Source organism: Poecilia mexicana, unplaced genomic scaffold, assembly GCF_051168715.1.
Source record: "Poecilia mexicana isolate PSO_F unplaced genomic scaffold, ASM5116871v1 scaffold_18, whole genome shotgun sequence".
In the NCBI taxonomy this organism is placed as follows: Eukaryota; Metazoa; Chordata; class Actinopteri; order Cyprinodontiformes; family Poeciliidae; genus Poecilia; species Poecilia mexicana.
The window spans coordinates 4,447,056-4,466,671 of record NW_028263387.1 but is presented as its reverse complement, the minus strand read 5'-3'; the positions used below and the strand labels follow the sequence as shown (position 1 = coordinate 4,466,671).

General features: G+C 38.6%; 1 protein-coding gene across 1 annotated transcript in view; it reads right to left on the bottom strand.

Moving 5' to 3' along the window:
• The window catches only part of LOC106916795 (neurexin-2-like), a 171,686-nt gene that overhangs the window by 84,581 nt on the left and 67,489 nt on the right, over positions 1–19,616 (bottom strand). The window contains exons 9-10 of the mRNA XM_088015978.1: positions 17,095–17,268; positions 11,472–11,591 (exon numbers count right to left, since the gene is read on the bottom strand). Coding sequence (XP_087872104.1) covers positions 11,472–11,591; positions 17,095–17,268 — 294 coding nt within the window. The remainder of the gene's footprint in view (positions 1–11,471; positions 11,592–17,094; positions 17,269–19,616) is intronic.

The window sequence follows — 19,616 nt, the reverse complement described above, 5'->3', positions numbered from 1 at the left end:
TACTGCATCAAAACAGAGCATCGAACACTCACTAGCGGTGGAAAGGTACTAGCAGTGAATCTTCTTTGGTGTAGAGAGAAACTCTCCACAGCATGACATGGGAATAAGACCATTATACGTGGTCATGTGTGTAACTTTTAATTACAGTGGCACCTCCAAGTTGGAGTTTTAATATCACAGATGTTTTTACATGTCTAAAAAAATATGTGTCAGACTGCCTAAGCTTACATATGCAAAAATAGCAGATGAGTAGAGGATGATTAAAATGTTTCCCTTATATTACCTAAAGCAGCGTAGCTTCAGGTGCCATTAAAACACAATTAAGCAAAAACAAACACACTCTTGCTGAAAAGTCACATCAATGGCATTTGCTTCCATTTTCTCTTTTTTTGATGGTTTTTGTTAAAGTTAATTGACATTTATTTACAAAAACATTTTTTTTCACCTAACAAGCAGCAGTTTTAGAGCAACTTGAAATATTTACATGGAATAAAGATCAAGAAGGCAAAGGAGTTGAGGAAAAGGACAGGAAGCAGAGGAAAGACAAGGTGAAGAGGAGACTGTCAACTCAGTTTATTGACAAGTCCGTCCCCAGAGGGACGAATAAAATGGAAGGTCGTTTTTTTCTATATGTGCACTGTGTGTGTGTGTGTGTGTGTGTGTGTGTGTGTGTGTGTGTGTGTGTGTGCGTGTGTGTGTGTGTGTGTGTGTGTGTGTGTGTGTGTGTGTGTGTGTGTGTGTGCGTGTGTGTTTGAGTGTGTCAGCCTGGATGATCTACCATGTCAACTTGAGGAAAGGTCTCACACTGTGCTAATGCCCTGGGGGAACGCCGACGTTCTAAGCTGAAATTTGAGTATTTGTCGGTAAGGAGGATGGCAATTAAGCAAGCGTCAGACACTAAGCTGGTTCACCCTGTAGTAACATAAAAAGTCTTTGTGGCGCCATCAATCCAAAGGACAAAATTGTATGATACAATCAGAAAGGGTTGATCAGAAAATGTACATTAACAGCAAATCACAGGTCCTGTCTACTGACCTCAACCACATAGAAGATTGGTGGACCAGAGGTTTTCTGGACCCATTCCAGAAACATTTTATAAACTCCACCTGTTCTGCCTAGCCATTTCCTGCCAATGCTCAGTCTGGAATTTGTCCCCCTGAGCTTGATCAGCAAACGGGAGCTGTGAACGATGATGTCACGGTTCCGATCTGTTTTTCCATTTGTAGTCTGCTTAGAGTTGTAGTTTGGCAATGACAGCAGAAGAAGCGAACAAAGGCATACAGTCCAGGTTGGCCACCAACACATTACATACGTAACGGCTAAAAGGAAATGACTGGGTAAAATCAGATCCAATTGCTTAAAACTTCAGAGTCTACGGCTCCAACAAGTCAGTTTCTCAAAAGCCGAGGGCCCAAAACAAAACAAAGAACAAGGGCTCAGTTTTTACCAGGCTAAACTCTCCCAGGAATAGTGGTCAAATACTTGACTAGAAAACCAACACAAACTTGCTGATAGCTACAAATAATTGCCGATCATGCTATTGAAAATTTTAAAAAAATTGTCAGACTGTGCTAAGATTCTGAAAGTAGTTAAAAAAGAGTGCATGAAGATGCTGTAGAAAATGTGGAGCACAGGTTTCTGTAGCTCCAGCTTTGTTTGGCTGTTTCAATTGTCCAGTGGCATTCACTCAGCTTACAGGCTTAAGCTCACAATTTCCCCATCCTAGGAGGGAATGGGAATGTGACTTAGCTTTCCAAGTGTTAGAATAATACTGCATCTCCCTAAGTCACTGGAGAACAAATCAATTAGAGCAGAAAACAGCTATCATACAGTGTGCATCTGTTTCAATAAAACTCCTCACTATTTGTAGAATTTACTTTGGAAACAAAACTATTTGAAAACCCTTTAGATAGGCTTATTAGATTAGCTGAAACTTTCACCTAAAATAATCTTTACAGCACAAAAAGCCCCCAACATAGACCTACCCTTAATCTAATGAAGTGACACGTACACCAGTTTGCTTCAGGGCCACATTAATAGTTAAAATCACTGATGTTGCTACATGACTTGTGAAGGGGGTTAAAGGTTCAAATATGATGGGCAGGTAAACATCACAAATTTATTCTCCTATTTTGTGAAATAATCCCATCTTTTATGGAAATGTTACCTGGTATGACCTGCAAGGAAGCGTTAGGATAATAATCTGAATGTGTTCACTTACCACCAAGGTAGATGGAACAAGCAACTACTGTTGTAAAAGGCTTAAAATGCAGAAGAGAGCTTTTTTTATTAAACAGAAAGGTCCAGACCAACTCTAGCCCACAAAAGAAACCATTACAGTGTGTTACATCAGCAAGAACGTGGACGGCGTACATGCTACTTGATAGTGCATTTACGAGAACACAGGAACTGGTGAGATATACATCACTGTTCAATAAATAGGGTAAAACATTCAAGGTGGTTTATACATTTTTTGGCACTGAATGTACAAATTGCAAACAAAGAACTTGTCTGATAAATGTATGACTTGCAAAGCAGATAAAAATGATTTCTTATTTCTCTTCCATTCATTTTCCATTTTGAGTCTTTTTTTTTTTAGTTTTATGCTCACACAAACACAAAGAGACACAATTGTTCTTATTCCAGAGTAATGTGAAAGGCTTTTTGATAATGCTCGCCAGTGGCTGGAGTGGTTCAGTGCATTTACAAAGCCCCATTAAATGCCCTTTAATTTAAAAGCTCATGCATTGTTTAATTAAAAACCAAGCAGGGAGAGAAGAAGTGTTTAGTGGTTAAACTCCTTCCAAACATATATATATATATATATATATATATATATATATATATATATATATATATATATATATATATATATATATATATATATATATTATATTTCTTTTCTTCAGGTTAAGTGTTTTTCTCTTCATTCATCTTTGTAAATCTGTTGAATCTAAACTGAAGGGTTGGGAAATTTGCATGGAGGTATATTTTTTAAAATGCTAGCATAAAAATATTACAGTCAGCCAACAACCCCAACAAAAGCATTACTTCCAGTTAAGTCATATTTTATGGCAGTGCCTTCGCTTACAGTTACTGTGCTCAGAATCAAAGGCTACAGAACGTGGCCCGCCGCCCTCAGCCAATCGCCTCTCAAGTTCTTGACATGGTGACTTGTGAAGTCCAGTGGGGCTTAACGGCACTCTCTTCTGAGGAAACCAAAATTGCCTCTGCATGCCCAAACACTATTTCATTACTCCCGCTCACCATCCTCTGCTTTCCATCTCTACTTTCATTTTTCTACCCATGCTTCACACTGAGTGTCTGGAAATGGAGAGATAGCTCTCTGTACCTAATTTGTTATACAGACCATTAATGGGAAAAAGAGATAGACTTTGTGTATATGTGCCTGCATTTCTGATATAGGGAGAAAATATACACAGGATTCACACTGCCTTTTTTTATTATTATTCTTTTTTGACTTAATGAGGTGGCAGTTAATTGCTTGGTCCAGACAGTCACACTGCCAAGAAAAAGAAAATGTAGAAGCTACTGAGGATTTAGCAGGAGATGAATCCTAAACCTAATTAAAAATAATAATATAGCCCAGGAGCATATAGGGTAGCCACAGGTTTAAGCAAGTCAAATTTCAGACTTTTTAAGACCTTTTTAATGCCACTTTGAATGGAATTTAAGATGAAAAAACAGCCCTTCATATAGAGGAAGGTTGGGGGAGGCAGCTGCATTGTAATCAAGCATAACACTTGACACTCCACCGTCATACCCACATAGTGCAAAGCTAAAAAGTTGGTTTTTTTTGTACAGCATGCACTCTCATATCGGTTAGCAACAGGAGAGTCAGTGGAAAAAACAACGATTAAATTTGTGCTTAAAGGGCTCGAGACACAAGAGGCGACATTGTTCCCTCTCCAGTGGTTTCCTATGGAACTAGCATTATGAGGTGACAACCGCTTGCTCTCCTCTAGGAAATCAACCCATGGTGAATGTGAAATTTTGCACTTGTATGCGTAAACATGAACAGCCGTAACGGGACACAAGAAAGTTGAAACGTGCTCAAACTTTTGTCATCGTCGCTCTCGCTTCCCGTGTGTTGGGTTTCACTCCAAGTGCCTTTGGTCTGTTACACCAAGCAGACAGTAAGAGCTAGCTAGCTAGGGAATCTTAAATGCAAATTAGTGGTAGCCTCAACTGCCTTGAGTCACAGAACGCCATGAAGAAGTTGGAACACAACTCAAACTTTTGCCTGACAGAAAATTCCCACAAGGAAAGAAACCCCTACAGATGAGAATATGCCAGGTACAAAAGTTAAGACCTATAATCAATGTATTTAAGGCCAACTTGTATAATTGTAGAGGTTAAGACTTTCAAGGATGCGGTAAGGCCTGATATAGAACAGAAATGCTTAAATTTATATGTTGGTTTCTAACAGTTTGTTTTGTGTGTTTTGTTATTGTTCTAGATGGATGCAGGTGTCCGACAGATCAGCCAGCTTTGTAAGAGGATTTTGTTTGCAGCTTTGGTCACACCCCCTCAAAACTCACAAAGTTTGTGTTAAACCACTGAAGCCAGAGATGGGAATCTGAGAAGGGGTAATTCTCCTCTTAATTTCTCTCTGTCCTGCTCAGTTGAGCACTAAGTTCATCTTTAAGTCAGCGCAACATTGACCATAAAAAGCAATCCGACAACTGGCGGCGAGGCAAAAACAAGTAGATTCTACATTCCCACCTTGGTCTACAAATCATTTGGCTATTGTAGATTCTGATGTGATGAACCTAATAAATGGTGACCTGCTGAGCTGCAGGAGGGGATGGGAGTGAATGCCTTTCAGTGATCAGGTTTCATTAAGGTTTTGTGAGGAGATGTAGTGAGAGGGGTTCAGCGTGACTGATGCTTCTTGAGGCCTGTAAAGCTTATCAAGCATTAACAGTAGGCCAGCAAAGGCAAAACGAGAGAAAAGCTGAATCCTTCAGAATTACTGAAGACAATTTACCGAGTGATGCCATGAACATGCTATAAATAAAAGCAACAATTGGGAAATAAATAATAATAGCACATTCACTTACTATATAAAGGTAATACACATCTATCCTTCCCAAATCACATATAATAGCATTTTCCAGGTGTCTGTTAGTAACTTAATGATGTACACTGTGTTGCTTGGTGCATAAAATGGGACATTTTCAGACTCAGTTAAACAGTAAGGTAGGACAGGATAGTTATGATGCTACATTGAACTAATGAGCAACTTCAAAGATTCAAAAATGTTTCATTGGATAGCTTTTCAAATAAAACAACCAGATGTACATTTCCTTTTCAACAACCGTGGAACTCCTGATAAAAAAACAAAACAAAAAAACAGAAAGTTACCAAAATGAATTTTGATATTCTCTGACATCAACGTTTATTGTCAACCATAATTCTCAGAGAACCTCTATGTGCTGTTGCTATGACTGCAACTTCAAGGAGAATCATAGAGCACGCTTATTGAATAAAGAGCTAAAATGACCCTCTTCATTTTGCATTCAAACTGTAAGGAAGGAAATGAAATGAATAAATTAAAAACTTTGTTGTGGTAAAGTAACAGCCTCAATGTGGGGAACCCTGCATAAGACCAGCTGTTGAATTTCTTGGAGGCTTTTTAAAGGTTCCACTAAATTGGGTCAGATAAGTGAAAAGATGTGAAGTTTTACATGAGAGCTAGCTCTTTGACTTTTTAAAATGGCAAAATAAATTAGGTTTACAAATACATAACTGCTTGTGTTTATAGTCAAAGGAACTGATTACTAAAATATTAAATTTTTCAATATAGGTATCGTAATTTCTGGACTATTGATTGCACCTGAATAAAAGCCACACCCATTAACTTAAAAAAAAAAATTAAAACTGTGACTTTCGTCTTGAGTCAAATTCTTCCCTTAGCTTGTGCTGTTTTCTTCATCACACAGTTGTCCAGCCTTTCAAACCCCATTGGTAAAATCCTCATAATCTATAAGGCACATCACTGTTTAAGCCACAGTGCTGAAAGCGTATGAAAAATGTAGCAACTTGTAGTCCGGAAACTACGATAACCGAGTCTGAGGATGATGTCAGGAAAGTTTAACTTGAGTTGTATGGAATATATGCAAAATATATTCCTTATAGAGCAGAGAAGACAATTGTAAGTACAACACTGTAAGATTAGACCAAATGGCACTAAAAAACAAACAAAAGCCAAGGTGCATCTTCACAAAGACTGAAAGTAGTAAAATGCTGCATCAGTGCAACCTTTAGTAAAGCAGAAATATACTAATGTAAACTTTATGAGTTTGTATGATAATGAGGCAGCAGTAGGGATGAGCTATTGGGAGAGAAGGCAGATTGAAATCAGCAGTGCTGTAAACACGCTGGCACTATTCCCTTAGTTAGTATGCTTGGCAGCACCATTCAAGCAGCAGCTGGATCCATGGAACACATGCACGGGATGTGCTAACGTCCGCCGAATGCATGCGGTTAAACAAAGAAGCCCTCTCTGTCCTGCTTTCTCTTGCTCACACAAGCAGAAAGCGAAAGAGCAGGGGACAAACCAAGTCCTCGCACTTACACAGCATCTCTGTCTGAGTTGGTTTTAGATGAACAAAGCAGAATACCAAGTGGCCCACTTACAGGCTATGCAGAGACAAATAGACCAGTCAATCACTGAAGGCTGCTAGAGAATAGCAAATGCTATCAGATGGATTTGAGCAAGACAGAGTATGAGGCCGCTCTGTTTGATTGGTTATTCTGCAAAGACGTATGTATGTAAACAATGTGTCACCGTACAGGAAACTACTAGTTACATGCAAACTACAGAAATATCAGTGCTCCCTATGCTCCTATTGATGCTCTGAATTGAAAAGAAGAATATTTTTTCAAAAAAGTAATGCATGTAGAACAGCTACTTAAATGAAAAGATAGAGCCAATAGAAAAAGAGTAATTGTAGCTATATTTTCGTTTAAGGCCCTCTCTCATGAGAATCACGAATCAAAGGTTAAATTATCTCACCTGATGCACTGCAACACCATCAGGTGGTCTCATGAAAACCACGATGTGTGTCACCTCCTATTGCGGAAACTGAAAAGCATGCTTAAAAAAACACAGCTCACCGGAAACAGCTAGCTGTAATCAAAACTGTCAGCAGGTGCAGATCACCTCGGGATAATCCCATTTTTATTTTCAATCACACCATTTTCCACTGTGTCACATATTATGTAGTCATCTGCTTTCCCTTTGAATATTATCTTGAGTGACTTGACAAATTAATACAGGTGTCACTTAGCTTAGAGGCATTCCAAAAAAGAAAGAAAAAAAAATCAAAGGATGTCGACAAGTGATATGTTAATAGCTCATTTAAATATTTTTCAATTTAAATAGTGTTTTGTAACCCGGGTACAAAGTAGACATCCATCTAATTGCGTTTAGACAGTAACATAATACTTGAAAGGCAGCAATTTCTCATTAAGCTTCTGCTAGGAGTCAAATCATTCATCGTTGTAGTCTCTGAGGTAATATTAAGGAAGCCACATTCAGAGATATGACTGTATATTCCAATCTTGTTAAAAAAAAAGAATTGAAATCAACAATAATGTATATGTTCACCATCTTGTAAAAGTATTTATTAGCATCAAACAGTTTCACATTTTGCCATGTTGCAACTACAAACTTTGATGCAATAAAAATGTTTTTGTGTTTTTTTTTCTCTCTATTTTTTAATATACCACAAAGTAGCACATATTTGTGAACAGTAAAGAAACTGATAGATTGGTTTAAATCATTACATTTCCTGCTCCTGCAGAGCCACTAATAATTCTGTCAAACTCAATGATCAATAGAACAATATAGACCCCGCCCATTGCCCCGCCCCTCGACTTTGATGGGCGAGTTTGGCAAAAAAAAGTATTTCTCGAGAATCAAGAAATAATCGATTTATTCAACTGTACATTTATTTACTGATTTAATGATGTATTTATTAATCTAATATTGTACCATTTGGTTTTCCGTATAAACACACCGTCACTTCCATGATACATGGTGGCGGCATCATGCTGTGGGTGGCTCTACAAATTATTAACTCATTAAACAAATATGTGCGCCACTTTTGTGAATTTATTTCCATTATAATGCACTCCTTTGTGTTGTGGCCTATTATATCTTAAGTAAAACACACCGAAGTTTGTTTACAATGTGGGAACATGTGAAAATGTACTTTTACAAGGTACTGTTGTTATGTTTAAAAACAACAGGCATCCCCATTTAGCAAAGGAGGGAAAAAATACTAGAAGATGGAATCTTTTATCTCTGCGTGAATCATCTACTCTGCTGAACTGCGAATCTGCGTTCATAAATAATAACTGCAGTGTCAATAATTTTGACAAGCCTTCCACCCCAAGTGAAACAAATGATTCAGGGCTCAAATGGAGGAAAGAGCACAAAAGCCTTCCTGCACTGAATAATGTTTACAGCATAAAAACTATTAATGTGTGAATGCAACTGCATAAAGCTGGAAGCAAATGGCAACGTTTTCAACAGCTGGTTTAATAAGATGCTCCTTTTTTTTTTCTTTTTTTTTTTTTTGTTTTGTTGAAGCTTGCTGTTGTTTTGAATCCACACACCAGGAACAAATACCCCCAGTAGGGCTGCCTTACACTTTTTCTGTAATTGCCACCAGAAAAGGTCATTCACACGACAACAGTTTGAGAAATAATTACTCTATTACATTCAGCTTGTTACTTATTACGCAGTGGGAATCAAAAGAAACACCAATCACTTTCATTTCTTAGCTCTGTCTGAAGGCACCATTAAAGCAATTAAGTTTTTTTTCTTCTTCTTTGACTCAAGTGCAGAACCTATGACATGAAAAGTAAGCGAGTGTGCAATTTTTGTACCTTTTAGATTGCAAAAAGTTACTGAACAACTAGGCTGCCTTTTTGTGTTCATTGCACTAACATTGCCTTGATTTCTTGTGCAGTTTGATTCTACAAAGAAACATTCAAAACCGAACAATAAAGGCTAGAAAATACTTTGTATTGATAAATTATGGGTACTTTTTTGGGGGGGTTTCAGTGGAAAGTGCAAGGTGTCTTTGCCATTGGTATTGTGTCAGAAGAATCCATATGGACAATTTGTGAAAGAGCTTGAAAGTTGCACGTGATGTACTGCAGTAGGTCCTACCTTAGTTTTGGGAGATCATTCCAGAAATTTTCATTGAACCTCAGCATATTCTGAGAACCACAAATCTGAAGAAACACCCCAATAAGGTGAAGTAAAGTACCGAAAAGAAGGCAAGAGTAAGAGACGGAAGTTGTTGGCAGGAAGAAGCCAAACTTCAGTCTATGTCCAGATCTCAAGGCTTTTTTCTGCTTCAAGATGGCAATAAAAGTTGACGGGTGTTCAGAAGATGTGCTGCTGTTATGAGGGAGGAAAAAGACGGGCAACAAAAGAAACCAGCAGCAGCAAAGGCAAGGCATGCGGATTTAAAAACAGGCAGCCACACTGCTTTACTTTGGACAATAGGAACAACATGAAGCACTTCAATGTGTTCAAAGTACCTGAGCTTTCTCGTAGCTCGGTTAATTTTTTTTGCAGATAAGAAGAAAAACGGTACAGAACAGGTGTTTCCACTAATTTTCCCATATGCTAATAGCGGAGCTAATATTTTGTTTACCACTTACTAAATAAGTGTTAAACTTACCAAATAATAGCTAGCGCACCCAGCTAGCCCCAAAATTAAATTTTCTAGATGAATTCTACAGCACAAATTTACTTGGCTGTTTGAAAACTTTCAATTGCATGAACTGAATTCTTCATGTAGTTTGACGTTTGTCTTGTTATTATGAAGTGGATGAAGACTGTGGAGATCATATTGGTTGAGTTGAGCACGTTAGCATTAGCTTCTGCTAAAATGCCATGTTGGTATAGCACTTTAGCAGAGCAAATCTTTATGATTAGTGCTTTAGGGTTAGTGCAGCTAATGCTTTTTAGCAGCATCCACCACTGGCAGACGTTAAACGTTTCAGATTTTTATTTCTAAGACCAAATTTATTATAAGCAAGAGGAAATATGATAAATCTCCTCTCAGTTGTTTTGTGCTGCAGTGTGGCGACCGGTCATAATAAAGCCGTTATAGAAACACAAATTGTGAGTGAACTTTAACCAGCAGCTAGTTTCTTTTTAAAAGTACAAATGTGATGAAGATAAGATGACACAAATACGTCATCGCTGATTGTCTGGGTTTGGAACTAAGGAACAGAACACCATGTTTAACTATTCCTGTGCCACAGTTTGATAGTTGTGCTATTTTAGCCTGTGATTTTATTCAGAGAATACATTAAATCAAGCTGCTGGTGAAGTTCCCTCCATCTACATACTCTCAAAACACGCACATCACACATCAACTTCAGGAAAATTTCCCATATAAAACACAATTCTGCCCACTTTCGGATGCTTCCTCTAAAAAAAGAAAACAGCAAAAGGTGCTTTCGCCCCTATAAGAAGAAATTAACCTTATATCTTTCCCTTGATTCCTTGGACTCCTTAATCATTTCTCTAATCAGACATTGGCATTAATCACAACTCACAGCAATCACACCAACACTGTCACAAATAAAACTGAAGAAATGTTAAATATCCAATCACCTCTACTTATACAAACATGAATATTAGCTGGTCGGGGCGGACTGCGCAGCGAGCAGAAGCTTCAAGTCGCCATGCAAAAGGCTTCGTTATCAACGTTGGCTTCATAGTTCAAAAGCAATTAACATCTTCGCTTACAAGTGGAGAACGAGGCCTGCTCGTTACCAACGGCAGCACCTCAACACGAGCTGATCCGCTGAGCTCATACCAAATTCATGTTGCGCAATGAGAAGCAGGGTGGTGGATAAACCTCTCAGTCAGCTTCCTTCAGGCTAAAGTAGTGTTTTCTAATTAATATCTGAAGCAGCTCCCTGACAAGGGGTCGGCTTATTCATTTTTATTTACCATGTAATTTTAAATGTTCAGTGAATACTGAGAGGAAAATGAAAGGTCTGCCCTAATGGAACTAACTTGTGAGCCGCGTGCTCAGCGCTGAGCCTTCACAAAAAGCATTATCTGCTGCGACGTACCGGCTGCAAAGTGTCAGGCTTGCATTGAAGCAATTAGAAACATTGGAATAAGCGTCATGTTTGCGATAACTATGTTGCGTGGTTTCCCGTTTTCGCAGCCTATAGGTGCAAGGCTCCCAGCCGGTGATTGCGTGACGTGGGACTCCGGGCCTAAACAAGCAAAGCCTTCCTTCCTCTGCAGAATCCAAGGAAGCAGTCTTACTACGAACACAGTGAACACACCCCGCTATTTAAAATTTTAAAAAAAATTTAAAAACGGTTTACCAACTGTTCTCCATCCATTCAAGCCCATTCACATCTGAGCTATGGGAATCCAAAGTTTTACGACTTACGGTCGTTGCAGAATGAACCTCCGTAGGACGTCATTGTGCAGTCACAGGTGAAGCCCTCCCACTGCTGGAGACAGACCCCCTGATGGTAGCAGGACTCCTCCGTACAGGTGGTGCTGGGTCCTGAGAGACGGAAATTAGCCAGGAGGATCAAATTAAAATCTGCCTTGCATAATAAAAGTAAAATAAAACAAAAATAAAAAAATCAGACATTTTCTGTTACATCTCCAACAGTTCCACTTGTAGTCTGCTCCTCTGGAAACAACTGCAGGATTTATGTTTTAAAGCTTTGGTTAGAACCATGCAGGGATTATTTTTATTTATTAATTTTTTTCAATCTATTTATCAAAAAGAATTCAATACAAAAGATCCACAGGCATTAGCAAGATTGTGTACAATGGAGTTAAAACAAACTAACAATGGGCATTTCATGTAACTTTGGCTGAGGAAGAAGAAAAAATGCACTGTTTATCAGTGGCTGATATTTGATTTAGATCAGTGTATATTTAACATTTCATTTGATTAAAGTCTCAGCATCTAGAGAAAGTGTGAAAAGACCCACAATTAAAGTTACTTAAAGTTCTGGGTGAAGTTTCTACACATAATTTTGGGAGCCTTGTTATCTGTTCTTAACAACAGATAACATATATCAGCTATTTATATACATTTAAAAAATCCTTTACCTAATTGTACTTTGTAATATAAAGGTATTTTTTGTTAGAAAGTAACTGTTTTTCAGTACCTATAAGCCATCATCAAAAATTAAACACTTCAAACTTATCACTCTGCAAGAAATCTATATGGTATAAAAGTTTGATGTACTGAATATGTTTCGCGATAATTTAATATATTCAGGTTGACCCTGGTGTATCACAAATACAGAAAACCAGCACAGAAACATAGCATCAGTCAATCAGATCAACTACATTTTGTTTAATCAAGAAACCAACTTTTAATTGCATCTAAAATCCTTGCTGACAAACTGACAGATTCCTGTGGCGTTGGCTTCTATACAGTAGACCGCCGTCTAATTGCTGTTCAGTATTTGCTGTTAAATATTGAATATTAAAAAATAAAATGCAGCTTGGGAAGTTGGAATACAGTTGTGGTCAAAAGTTTACATACAGTTGTAAAAAAACATAATGTTATGGCTGTCTTGAGTTTTCAATAAGTTCTACAACTCTTATTATTCTGTGATAGAGTGATCGGAACACATACATGTTTGTCACAAAAAACAGTCATAAAATTTGGTTCTTTCATAAATTTATTATGGGTCTGCTGAAAATGTCACCAAATCTGCTGGGTCAAAAATATAGATACAGCAACAAAATTTGTCAATTTTGGTGATGTAGCGAGTTGTGTCAATCAAATTAGCTTCATGTCATGGCCTCTTCACTTCTTGTAAGTGATTCTGATTGACTACAGCTGTTGACTTCTCATGAGCCCATTTAAATAGGGCTCATTTGACCCAGTGATTAGACTCAGCTACAAAAGCTACAATGGGAAAGTCAAAGGAACTCAGTGTGGATCTGAAAAAGCGAATTATTGACTTGAACAAGTCAGGGAGGTCACTTGGAGCCATTTCAAAGCAGCTACAGGTCCCAAGAGCAACTGTGCAGACAATTATACGCAAGTATAAAGTGCATGGAACAGTTGTGTCACTGCCACGATCAGGAAGAAAACGCAAGCTATCACATGCTGCCGAGAGGAGATTGGTCAGGATGGTCAAGAGTCAACCAAGAATCACCAAGAAGCAGGTCTGCAAGGATTTGGAAGGTGATGGAACACAGGTGTCAGTCTCCACAGTCAAGCGTGTTTTACATCGCCATGGACTGAGAGGCTGCCGTGCAAGAAAGAAGCCCTTGCTCCAGAAAAGGCACCTTAAGACTCGGCTGAAGTTTGCTGCTGATCACATGGACAAAGATAAAACCTTCTGGAGGAAAGTTCTCTGGTCAGACGAAACAAAAATTGAGCTGTTTGGCCACAACACCCAGCAATATGTTTGGAGGAGAAAAGGTGAGGCCTTTAATCCCAGGAACACCATGCCTACTGTCAAGCATGGTGGTGGTAGTATTATGCTCTGGGGATGTTTTGCTGCCAGTGGAACTGGTTCTTTGCAGAAAGTAAATGGGATAATGAAGAAGGAGGATTACCTCCAAATTCTGCAGGAAAACTTAAAACCATCAGCCCGAAGGTTGGGTCTTGGGCGCAGTTGGGTGTTCCAACAAGACAATGACCCAAAACACACATCAAAAGTGGTAAAGGAATGGCTAAACCAGGCTAGAATTAAGGTTTTAGAATGGCCTTCCCAAAGTCCTGACTTAAACCCCATTGAGAACATGTGGACAGTGCTAAAGAAACAGGTTCATGCAAGAAAACCATCACATTTAGCTGAACTGCACCAATTCTGTCAAGAAGAGTGGTCAAACATTCGACCTGAAGCTTGCCAGGAGCTTGTGGATGGCTACCAAAAGCGCCTAGTTGCCGTGAAAATGGCCAAGGGACATGTAACCAAATACTAATGTTGCTGTATCTATATTTTTGACCCAGCAGATTTTGTGACATTTTCAGCAGACCCATAATAAATTTATGAAAGAACCAAATTTTATGACTGTTTTTTGTGACAAACATGTATGTGTTCCGATCACTCTATCACAGAAAAATAAGAGTTGTAGAACTTATTGAAAACTCAAGACAGCCATAACATTATGTTTTTTTACAAGTGTATGTAAACTTTTGACCGCAACTGTATGTTGGCGTAATGCTACATGACACGCTGTCGGCCGGCAGTTCATTTTTAGATTTAGTACAGTGAAACATCTTAAAACCATACACATTGATTATTTGTCAGCTTCTTCGTCTTTTTCTTTTTCAAAAAGCTATATAGTTTTTATTTATTTTATTTTTTTCCACAAAATTTGCAACGATGTCGCTTATATTTCAGTTTGTCAAAAGTGCGTAACATTTTAGGGAACCACGGACTCGCTGGCTTTTTCTTTCATTATAACTATATTTTACAACTTTCTTTCGACAATATTGCGTCTTTATACTTTCAATAGCATAACTATTCTCATAATATGACTTTATTCTTGTATTTAAAAAAAATTATTAGTCTTGCCCTACTACTCCATCATGCTAACTTTACAAACCTCCCGTGCCGTTTTTCTTTTCACTGTCACAAACCTCTCCACCTCCTCTCCTCTATGGAGGTAGACATGTTTGTATCCTCCTCCATCAGCTGTGAACACCAGTTCTCTAGACAGGAATATGTAGTTCTGTTTTGGCTAGTTCCTCTAACGGCTTGAAAAGACAGCTCATTGATTATTTTGAACACTGCTGCCACCTATTGACAGGAGGCTTGTTTATAAGTCAAGAAGGGAAAAAGAAGGAAAATATAAAGTTCTCCTGCTTCCTGCTGGCTACCGACCCAGTATGCTGTTACTTATTATTACTCCTCAGCGTTCGCTATTTATTGCTTAATAAGACACAAACCAAAAGGAAACAAGATCACCATTTGTGCAACTCAAAAAAAAAAAAAAAAAAGTTGATTGTTGGAGATTGTTGGTGAAAATGCTGAAGAATAGATATTTGATTAGGCTGCAGATGAAGTCTTAGGTGGGATGATTATTTTTGAAACAAGTGTGCGGTGGCTTTTGTGTTGATGGCAGTGGGGCTTCTCATTACAGCCTCAATTAAACAGAGATTTTCAAAGAACCGTGGTTCACTTCCAGACTAATTTGTTTGTGCAGAGATAAACAGCCTCTGCACTGTGCCATTTACAAATGGCCTAGTTAAAAAAATGGTCCCAGCCCCTTTAATTCTACAAAAAACAAACACACAAGTAACCAATCAGATTTTTCCTTTTTTTGTTTGTTTGTTTAGGAAACAACTATTACCTTTTTGCTTAATAATTAATTGGCATTCTTAAGAGCCAATAGATCAGCATGCAATTACTTCCTTCCTCTTTAATTTAGAAAACAAATTTTAGTTTCACCTAAACTCCTTGTCGATTTGGGTTTGTTGGAGTGTGAATTCCCATCTGCTGTTTGCTCCAAATGTTTGAGGAAAATCCTGCTGTACTAAGGGGGGAACACGCTTAATATGACTATAAAACCCAAGTAAACACATCTTCATTCCCTTTCTGCAGTCGGCTCTGCACTCCACGAACAGCTTGCTTATAAATGAAACATCTGCCTATGTACAAACTGTGCATCCAGTTGGAAATTGGTTTATGCCTCAGAATAAAAGAACCTCGAAATGAAACATCTTATTAAATCTCAAAATTAGATTTTACGTCTGCTTTAGGCACCAAATACTCGAGCTTCCCATTCCAGTTCCCAGCGCTTTCAGATCCAAGTTCAGATGTGTAGTAAAATGTGGAGCAAAAGCTCCTTTAGTAAGATCTTTGCCATAAACACATCAGAAACGGCAGCCATCTGTGACAACCGAGGAGGAACTGTAAGTAAGAATACTCTTAAGGGCAGAGAAATTATTCCTGTAATTGCTTTAAAATGATATGTTTTATGTGTTTATGCAACATCGACAGGAGGATAATTGAATTTCTAACAACCTCTGGTTTATTTGTCAAAAATAAAATAAATAAATTAAAAAAATTAAAACCTCCAAAAATCTGCTCAGGTATTAGAGCTCAGTTTCCTGGGAGTCGGATCATTAACAACCATTGTGTGAGCCTGCAGGAAAGGGTGAGATATCTTAATGCAATTTTAAACTGTGTTTGGAGCAAAGTAATTGTGGGTTGTAAGTGTGGGCAGGTAATAAGGCTAGCTGGCAGAAATGGCATCATTTAGGAGGAAGTGTTGGGGAGAAGGGAACACATGAAAAGCTTCAGCCGGTGTGGTTTCAGCCAGTGTTCCCCACAGGGAAATTAAGCCTGGGTTCTCCTGTGCTCAGTAGGCTACCGAGACATGGTGGACTGTGGCTCAGGGTACAGTTTGTGTGAAAAGAGGGAGGACTGTTACTGCCAAAAACTACTGTTATACCCAGGATTAACTGACATCAGAGCCATTTAGCCCGAGACATGCAGCAACCCAAGCATGGCGGAGGTAGAAACGGTGCTAAGGCGAGACGAAAGGAAAGCCACAAAGCAACAAAAGTGGGGTGTTAGTGAGATTAACCACACTGTCGACAGCAGAGAGAGGGGAAAAAAAACGCCCGCCTCCTGCAGGATTTACGGCGTAACTAGGACAATACACAAAGAAAGGAGACTAAAGGCTGGCCCAGGCACTCGGAATCTGTGTGGTTACGAAACAGCCGTTTCCGTCTTTGACTTCGTCAAACGTCACACGAGATTTGAAACGGCGGTTTTCTGTCATCGAGGTAGAAGGAATCACTGTGACTCAGCTTGGATAATAATACCTGAAATCAAGGGCTGGTAACTCACAGGGGAGATAATTATCGAATGGTCTTTCCTGAAAAAAAAAAATTAAAAAAAGAATTCAGAAGCCCTAAAGTATTTTAGACTGTTTTATGGAGGGTGACTGGTCCTGTGATGCACCCTGGAGAAGGGCGCCAGCTGCTCTGCGACCCCTGACAGGATAAGTGGGCATAGACTACGGGACGGGTGAATGGATGATGGATGAACGTGACAAAGAGAAGCTTCTCGTACCGTCGCAGCCTCGTTCCACCTGCCCCACCTTGTGGAGGGCATCTGCGATCAGGTCAGGGAGTCTCCCGTTCAGGTCCACAGAGGCCAGGCAGCCCTGGTACCCGTCCCGGGACGCGATCAGTTTGGGCAGATTGCTGTACATGCTCTTCGTCACGCCACCGATGTACAGCTCTCCTGCAAAACACACACATGAAGAAGGCTGTAAGAGATGCGAACAAACAAAAATGATACGCAAGAAACTTCTGGTTTTACTAGAAATCCGAGGCTAATCTTTGACAAACAGCCATTCTTCTTGAATTGTAGCTTTGAATTTAATGACTTTGTAATTCCATCTTAAACCTCATTAACACTAGCATAAACTCACCTGTTGTTGTTTTATTTTTTTCAAATCTAAGGAATTAAGGCATTAAAAGGTAACAAACCTCTGTGTTGCATTTTTCTGAAAATTAATAATGTTACATAATTTTCAAACTCCAACTAGTTCAGTCAAGTCAGACGTCTCAGTAATCTCAGCAGAAATAGTCAACTAATAAACTTGTCTAGAATGACCTCCTGATTATGTTGTTTTTACTCTTCTTCAGGTTAACATATTGTAGAAGAAATCAGTATATGAGGTAACGTTAATCTCCAACAGGTTTCATGGAATCATTGGCAGACTGACCTTTCCTACAGATTAGTCCAATAGTACAGCATCATGTGCAACAAATCTCTGAAGATACTTGGAGTGAGTTACAATAGTTAATTTCTCTTTGGCATGAATAAGGCATAAAGTATTTTTAGACTGAATTGAACTGAAAGACATATCATGAACCGAATTATCACAAGTCGTATCAAAATAGAAAATAGTGCAAGCTAACGCTAGCATCTCAATTAAGACAATGAACACCCAAAAATGAGCATTATTGGCATGAATACATGATTTGGTATGAATATTATGGCCGTTTTCTCAAACAAGCAGGTCCGGTGGCAGAAGCTGACATTGACAAAACAAATAGAAATGGTACTTTAAACAGCATAAGGTAGAGGACAGTAAACAGTTACTGCAGCCCATCTGAGTTCAGAAACATTTATGTCTGGAGAATTTTTATTTCATAGATAGTAGAAATAAAAATATTCAAAAAAACAATAAGCGTGGATATGTGACAGGTGTCATGTTATAAACAAAAACATATTTGATTCAACAATATCTGGGTCATTTCTACAAAGAATTTTAAACACTACTCCCATAGTTGGGTACTTATGTTAAAAATATGTTTATTTTGGAAAACTTAATTCTAAAAATAAAAAAAAAACTCAAATTGAAAAAGAGAATCCAAACTTTTCTTACAGTTCCCTTGCTTTAAGGAGTCAATGGAGCTCTCACAGGTTTCTATATATTCTGCTCTCTGCGGTTACCTTTGACCTTTAACCCTGTTGTTTTAATGTAACAGCCTCTTGTTGCAGCAGACGTAGGCCATCTTGTTTATACAGTGAAAGCAAATTTTTAACGACAAAGAAATTAACTTGTTAAAGTTGAAAGTGTATAAAAACAAAGAGATCGTTGCAGTTTATTGTGCAAAATGCAGCAGCTTATGGTTTTCAAAAGAACAGTTATCGTCATAAAGAGTAATTTCCTTTCCTTGTTAGCTGTAAGCACATTTAAAAGTGATTTATCCGCTCTAGTTGCTCCAGACCTTCTCCGGCAAATTACACTAACAAAAATAAAGTTTTTCAGCTATACTCCATATGAAACTGCTTATTAAACTATTAATTTTAAATCTATGAAGTAGTGTGTGCGCATCTTCTGGTTAAAAAAAACAAAACACACACAAAAAAAATAAATAATTGCACGTCACTTTTGCGCTGTACAAATACAACGTGCTCTACATGCTGCTTAATTTCTTCACTCCAAAATGTTTCATTAGCAGCTGCTGGTAAAGGAGAGATGCAAAACTTCAAGCCACTAAAGAACAAACGGGGATCCCACGAATCACAGCATGCGTCTTAAGAGTGCATCCTCTGAAGGTGCGCGCTACCACATACACACGCACACACACGCCTGTCAAAATATTACCCTCACTGCCACACAGGAAAATTGACATCTCCGAGCCAAGCAAATGTGTCTGTCAGTAGGTATGCTCCTTAGAGACGTCCCTGACAGAGTGGCTGTCATTACCGAGGCGGCAGAAGCATGTTTGGATGATTACATGATTCAAAGAAGCAGCTTACAGTTGACACGAATAGCTTTGCCAGCGTCAACCCGGCACACTGGAAATGGGATTTGATGTCTGAAAGAATTTTTATCTACTGTACTCTTTGGAGGAGAGACGCAGGACGTACACAGTGCACTTTTTTATGAACGGAGCAGAAAATTGCGAATCCTAAAGCAAGATGATAAAAAAAGCTGAGGTTTGGGAACTCTCGGTGCTCAAGCACAATTACCGTCTCTTTGTATTACAGCATAAAAGAGGGGAGGGAGAGAAAAAAAAAACTCATCTAGTTTTAAACCTAATTATTTTTCTCCCCTGTCTCTTCGTTGCGGC